Genomic DNA, 6,740 nt, shown 5'->3' with positions numbered 1-6,740 from the left:
TATTAGCACTTAATTTAAGATTTTAATCCAGATCCATTTTAACCACGAGGTTGGTCCTCATCATACATGCAGAGAAGCTTAAACTGCCATGGAAGGAAAGCAAAGCATTTAATACACCAGTTTTACTTGCTTGAACTGAGACAGACTGCAGGTTTTAATGTGCAACAGAAAACTTTATTAGCATTTCAACAGACAGTTGTTCAGCAGTTACTCAAGCTTGCATTAACCTTGCATTAACTTAATATTAAGACATTAAAAGAACTACAGTGCAAACATAAGTGCCACTGGCAATCCTGTTGTCAAGCAAGATGCACAACAACTTAACAGCCCCCCCTGAGGCGCAGCACGAGGTGGAGGGTGGATTCCTTCTGGATGTTGTAGTCAGACAGGGTGCGACCATCTTCCAGCTGCTTGCCAGCGAAAATCAGCCTCTGCTGGTCTGGGGGAATGCCCTCCTTGTCCTGGATCTTGGCCTTCACATTCTCGATAGTATCACTGGGCTCAACTTCCAGGGTGATGGTCTTGCCAGTCAGGGTCTTGACAAAGATCTGCATCCCACCTCTCAGACGCAGCACAAGGTGGAGGGTGGATTCTTTCTGGATGTTGTAGTCAGAGAGAGTGCGACCATCTTCCAGCTGCTTGCCAGCAAAGATCAGCCTCTGCTGGTCTGGGGGAATGCCTTCCTTGTCCTGGATCTTGGCCTTCACGTTCTCAATGGTGTCACTAGGCTCAACTTCCAGGGTTATGGTCTTGCCAGTCAGGGTCTTGACAAAGATCTGCATCCCACCCCTGAGGCGCAGCACAAGGTGAAGGGTGGATTCCTTCTGGATGTTGTAGTCAGACAGGGTGCGACCATCTTCCAGCTGCTTTCCGGCAAAGATCAGCCTCTGCTGATCGGGAGGAATGCCCTCCTTGTCCTGGATCTTGGCCTTCACATTCTCGATGGTGTCACTAGGCTCAACTTCCAGGGTGATGGTCTTGCCAGTCAGGGTCTTCACGAAGATCTGCATCCCACCTCTCAGACGCAGCACAAGGTGCAGAGTTGACTCCTTCTGGATGTTGTAGTCAGAGAGAGTGCGACCATCTTCCAGCTGCTTGCCAGCAAAGATCAGCCTCTGCTGGTCTGGGGGAATGCCTTCCTTGTCCTGGATCTTGGCCTTCACATTCTCAATGGTGTCACTGGGCTCAACCTCGAGAGTGATGGTCTTGCCAGTCAGGGTCTTCACAAAGATCTGCATCCCACCTCTCAGACGCAGCACAAGGTGGAGGGTGGATTCTTTCTGGATGTTGTAGTCAGACAGGGTGCGACCATCTTCCAGCTGCTTGCCAGCGAAAATCAGCCTCTGCTGATCGGGAGGAATACCTTCCTTGTCCTGGATCTTGGCCTTCACGTTCTCGATGGTGTCACTAGGCTCAACTTCCAGGGTGATGGTCTTGCCAGTCAGGGTCTTCACGAAGATCTGCATCCCACCTCTCAGACGCAGCACAAGGTGGAGGGTGGATTCCTTCTGGATGTTGTAGTCAGACAGGGTGCGACCATCTTCCAGCTGCTTCCCGGCAAAGATCAGCCTCTGCTGATCAGGAGGAATACCTTCCTTGTCCTGGATCTTCGCCTTCACATTCTCAATGGTGTCACTGGGCTCAACCTCAAGGGTGATGGTCTTGCCAGTCAGGGTCTTGACAAAGATCTGCATCCCACCTCTGAGGCGCAGCACAAGGTGCAGAGTTGACTCCTTCTGGATGTTGTAGTCAGAGAGGGTACGACCATCTTCCAGCTGCTTGCCAGCGAAAATCAGCCTCTGCTGATCGGGAGGAATGCCTTCCTTGTCCTGGATCTTGGCCTTCACATTTTCAATGGTATCACTGGGCTCAACCTCAAGGGTGATGGTCTTGCCAGTCAGGGTCTTCACAAAGATCTGCATGTTGACCTGCAAGACATACAGGTGTTTCAGCTACTGCTATTTAAGTAAAGCCTTTAGTAAATCCTAAATAAATGGATTACTGTTGCTGTTTCACAACACATAAACACCAATTAGAATTTTTATTTCTTTAAAGTCATATTTTCTACAACTATTCTCCAACTTAAGTAACTAACCCTCTTTTTGAGGCACAGGCTGCTGTGTTCCTGTAGGAGATCCCTTACCCTGCCCCTTTCACCCAGACAGCCCCCTCTTCACCCCCACAGCGCAGCACTGAAGCGCCGGAGCTCTCAGGTCTCTTTACGTTCCCCGTCCCGCAGGGCAGCACTAGGGCCTCACACCCTCCTGCAGAGCAGCACTGGGGCACCTGAGCACCAAACCCCCGCGCACTGCGGCACCAGAGCCCCCGGACCCCCCCTTACACACCCCCTTCTCAAAGCAGCCCTGCGGCACCGGAGGCCCCGGACCCCCCCGAGCCCCGCCCTGTGGCGCTGGGGCCGCTCCCCCGCCCCGGCCGTGACTCACAACCGCCTTCCGGCCGAGGCGGCTCAGCCCCCGCCATCTTCCCCACAGCGACACCGCCCGCCTGCCCGCCCGGCAGTTATTCTGATTCCCCCCCCCCTTCCCTCAGCTCTCACTGACGCGGTTCAGACCAACACACAAGACCGCGCAGTTCTACCCGCCCCCCCCAACCGCTCGCTCCGCAGACACCCCCAACCCGCCCGGCAGCACCCACCCCGCCTCGTTCGCTCCTGCCCAGCAAAACCGCCCCCCCTCTCCCGTTCCACCCCCCCGATCTCTCCTCCGTGCACTCACGTCTCCGGCCCCGAACGCTGATCCCTCCGAAAATCTCTTTATCGCTGCAGCTCAGCTCTGCCGAGTGACGCACACCCGCCCCTATTTATCGGGCAACAGACACACAGTCCCCGCCCACCAAAACCCATGTGTCCATCCGCCTCGCAAAGTAGTCCCCGTGAAAACACCGCTGTTATGGAAAATACTCGCCTCCTTTCCGCTCCAATCACTCTTCTAGGCAAAAAGGGGGTCCCGGAGTCTCAGTGAAGGGGCTCACACCCATAAAAATCCGTAAATTTCTGAGGGTGCGGATGGATCTGGAAGCGTCCTCCCCCCAGGCGCTGCAGTGAGACGGTTGTAGGGCGACCGGGAAGTCCGTCGGTGATTGGTGCGGCGTGACGCAGGGCGGGTGCTGATTGGCTGACGCGAGGGGCAGTTGGCGAGGGGCGGGGGCGGCTGTTTCAGGGAAAGCTCTCGAAGCTTCGGCGCCGCTTGGCGCTGATTGGTGCGCGGTGAGGTCACGCTGTTGCTAAGGGGGCGCCGCCTGGCGGGGCAGATTTCAGGGATCGGCGGGGGGGGGGGGCGACCCTGAGGGGACAGGGATGGGGACAAGGGTTGTAATAGTGTGGTACTGTGGCTTTTTAACCCCTGCCTTAATCCCAGCAGTGCTCAGGGAAGAGCCTGAAATGGACTTAAGCAAAGGTGCCCCCCAAAAAGGGGAGTGACCCTTGGTGCCAAAGATTTGTGACCCCCAGTGCCTCTGACCGACCCCTTCCCTGAGGTGGCTGAGAATTCACGAGAAAGCCCAGAACAGTCTGTAGGGCTGGTCCCGTCCTATCAGGCTGAGAGGAGAAGCTGGGAAAAGCAGGACTGAGTTGGCAAAGCTGGTGAAATACATAATTTAGGAGTTTGGGGAGCGCTGGAGGCTCCCGGTGCGTCACACGAGCGGCCCCAGTCACGCGGCCCAGCTCCTGAGCTGCCCTTGGAACTGGCTGGAACCGGGCTGACCGGTTAATTCTCTAATGTGAGCCTGCAAAACAAGCCCCGTGATGAAATGCTGACATTTGTAATTCAAATGCTTGTTTACTCGCCTCCAGAACAGGAAGCTTCGATCGGTTATGGAGCAACTTCCTTCTGTGAGCTGATTTGGAAATGTGCCCCGGGTTAATTAAGCTTCATCGTACCTTTCAGTCTGTCTCTTAACTCATTTTATGTCATATTAAAGCTGGATATGCAAAATCCAAGAAGGTTTTAATGTGTTTTTTAGCAGCTTTACCTGCTGCTCCTTCAGTGAAGACAGATGACCTTGTTCAATCCTCCCCTCACAAAGCATCAGCACTCGTGTGACTGGCAAGATTCAGCACAGAGCTGCTCTATTTCCCCCTAAAAAACCCCTCAAACCTAGACAAAAATACTAAACCACCAAAAAACCTCAACAACAACAAAACCCTTTTGCTTTCTTTTCTCCTAACAGGGTTTCTAGAACCTCCTGGTTTACAGTAAAAAGGAAATAAATCATCCTACCAGTAATTACTTGCACTGTAGAAACAGGAAGAGGGAAAAATGGTAATTGGAATGTTCAGAGACAGCTCCATGACAATATCCAACCTTGGAAATATTATTTGGCTGCATAAATTTAGGGTAAAAGGCAGAGTTGGGCAATTTTCCATTTGTATGCTTTGTGCTGCCAGTTTTGCTCAGTTTTTCCACCAGGCTGGTTTTGTTTGGTGGTACCAGGGGGACTGAATGTTTGCTCCAAGGCTGGTCTGGGCATGCTGTACATCCCAGGCTCTGCTCCAGGGACAGATTCTGCCATGGAGTCTGGAGAGACCACAAGGAACTAATATTTACAAATGTGAAATGCCACGTCTGTAAAGCTGGAGATGAACCACAGGCTAATGTAAAGCCTGGGCAGTGTCTGAGCACATCAGACTTGTATTAAGGATTTCACTGTGCATGTCTCTCTTTTTAATGTCCTTGTAGGTAGAGAAGAAGAAATTTCTGTCAGTTTTTCCTTTCTGTATAAACCAAAAAGCAGAGGAGCCTTCCCTTGTGGCTTTTTTTCCAAAGAATGGCTAAATATTGTACTGCTGTGCTTGTACAAAGCACATGTATTTAACAAACATTCCACTCTTCCTCCAGTAGCTCTTGGTGAATAAAAATCGTCAAGCAGCTGACTCTGAACTGTATATAAATAAATGCAGAGCTGAAAAAACCCAGAAATCTGTATCTTGTGACTGGCCTGGCTGCACAGGTGGCTCCAGCCTTCGCCAGGGCACGGGGCCTGCAGTTGGGAACACATATTTCTTTCCAAGTGGTTTCAAAAGTAGGTCACTGGGCAGTAGTACAAAGCAACCTACTTTCAGGAGAAGAATCTGGGGTCAGGGAAATGTTTCCAACGAATCTGTACATTCTGGAACACAAGCTGGGGCTGCTTTTCATGTAGGCTAATGTCCTAGCAACGAGGGATCATTTTTCCATGAGCACTGTGGACTGAAGCAATCTGTTTCTCTTTAGTTACAGGGTTTAGCTTGGGACAGCCAGTCAGGCCTTCTGAGGGTGTGTGGCAAGTCCAGTTACTGTTCTTTGTTCAGACAAAAATAGGGCTACGTGCCATAGGGAAAAAAACAACATATATAAACTATATATATATATATTCTCATCTCATAACATTACTCACACCTACCTCAGATCTCTCTCACTGTGTATAACACTGGATAATTATATTTACTTATTTATGGTTGTGGAGATAAATATATTCTCCCCAAGCCTGTAACACTGCAATAAGACCCAGACTTTGCTGAAGTTCCACCCACGAGACAAACAGACTCGTGGCATGTTACTGCTTGTCCCTGTGCTGCCAAGTTCAAGGGTTACAAAAATAGTGAGTCATAATTCTGAGTACTGTGAGATTGACTGTAATATTATGAGATTACCAAAAAAAGACAACTCTCTGAGTTTTGTTTGTAAAGCCTTGTGCTAAAAAAACCTTCAATAAACAAAGTTTTTAATAAGCTTCCAACTTCAGGAACTGAAAGCTTAAGAAAAACAAATAGATTGGTAGTAAAAAGAGGAAAATGAGGGATACTCCTCTGTCTGTTTGTTTAAAGAATATTTTAACTTTGCAGGACACATGGGATTCAGCTGTAAGATCTGTGCTGCCCTGATAAACAGGCTTGGGCACTTCTCTCTCTGCAGGTCTGAATGACCCAGAGGAACATGTGCCAGTTCACTCTGCTCTGATGGAAGGAGACTTAGAGAAGGCATTTTATGAAGCCACCATTGGGCTAAAATCACAGGCTTGTGTCTGCATGTTGTGCCAGTGAAAGCAACAGCTAATAACTAGGTCTATTCTAAAAATTACTTGTCTGCATGTCTCCAGTCTGCCTCCTGCCCGTGAGTGTTTTGGAGCCGATCCAAGCTGCAGTGCAGGGAGGGAGCTCTTTGTTCACGTCCTCTCTGCTGCCTCGGAGCTCTTTGAGCTTGTGGTTTCTGGGGTGAGGAATTTCAGCAGGATAGCAAAGAAGCACCTTGAAAAACAGACAGACAGACAGACAGAAGTAAGTCCTAAAATGCTGTTAATCATTGCTGATATGTTCAATAGAACCCCTGTGACAGTGAACAAAACCAAACACTGCCAAGGCTGTTCTGACCAGGCTTTATCCATCGGCCCACGGGTGACACCTCCTGCACTTTGTTTTCAGATCCAGCTTGGATCCCTTGATGGTGAGGAGAATGTCCAGAATGCTTCCCCTTCTACCAGAAGACTAAAATCCGAGCACTGACATTTTTCTCCTCTGAACAAACCACGTAGTTTTAACAACCTGTTCTTTTCGGTGTGGTGTCAGCTATACACAACTCCTAGTCCCCCGCTTATTAGATAAAAAACATCACACTTCCTAATTCCCCTTCACCCACAAACATGTAGCTGCTTTCAGTGTTGCTTTGGGGATGAAAATGCTCCTACAGACAGAATTTCAATGTGGGCTGTGAGCCAGAGCTGCAGAGCTGAGTCATTGTTATACA

At 49.9% G+C, this 6,740-nt stretch overlaps 1 protein-coding gene across 31 annotated transcripts; it reads right to left on the bottom strand.

Moving 5' to 3' along the window:
• Nucleotides 1–2: 2 nt before the first annotated feature.
• On the bottom strand, nt 3–2,874 carry UBB (ubiquitin B). Of its 31 annotated transcripts, none has more exons than XM_051809676.1 (4): nt 2,736–2,873; nt 1,700–1,928; nt 1,419–1,471; nt 3–1,190 (listed from the first exon to the last, which is right to left on the bottom strand). In XM_051809676.1, the coding sequence occupies exons 2-4, from the start codon at nt 1,920–1,922 to the stop codon at nt 321–323; spliced, it is 1,146 nt and encodes a 381-aa protein (XP_051665636.1). In that variant the 5' UTR covers nt 1,923–1,928; nt 2,736–2,873; the 3' UTR covers nt 3–320. The 31 variants fall into 31 exon arrangements, with proteins under 31 accessions (XP_051665636.1, XP_051665640.1, XP_051665637.1 ...); XM_051809680.1 differs by lacking the exon at nt 1,419–1,471 and adding an exon at nt 1,570–1,591 and having other exon boundaries at nt 3–1,341; nt 1,820–1,928; nt 2,736–2,872; XM_051809677.1 differs by having other exon boundaries at nt 3–806; nt 1,263–1,928; nt 2,736–2,874.
• Nucleotides 2,875–6,740: the final 3,866 nt, after the last annotated feature.

This window comes from Manacus candei, unplaced genomic scaffold (assembly GCF_025592945.1).
Source record: "Manacus candei isolate 608988 ecotype Guabito, Panama unplaced genomic scaffold, ASM2559294v1 h1tg000076l, whole genome shotgun sequence".
NCBI lineage: Eukaryota > Metazoa > Chordata > Aves > Passeriformes > Pipridae > Manacus > Manacus candei.
The sequence above is the reverse complement of the archived record's forward strand: the minus strand, read 5'-3'. Positions and strand labels throughout refer to the sequence as shown.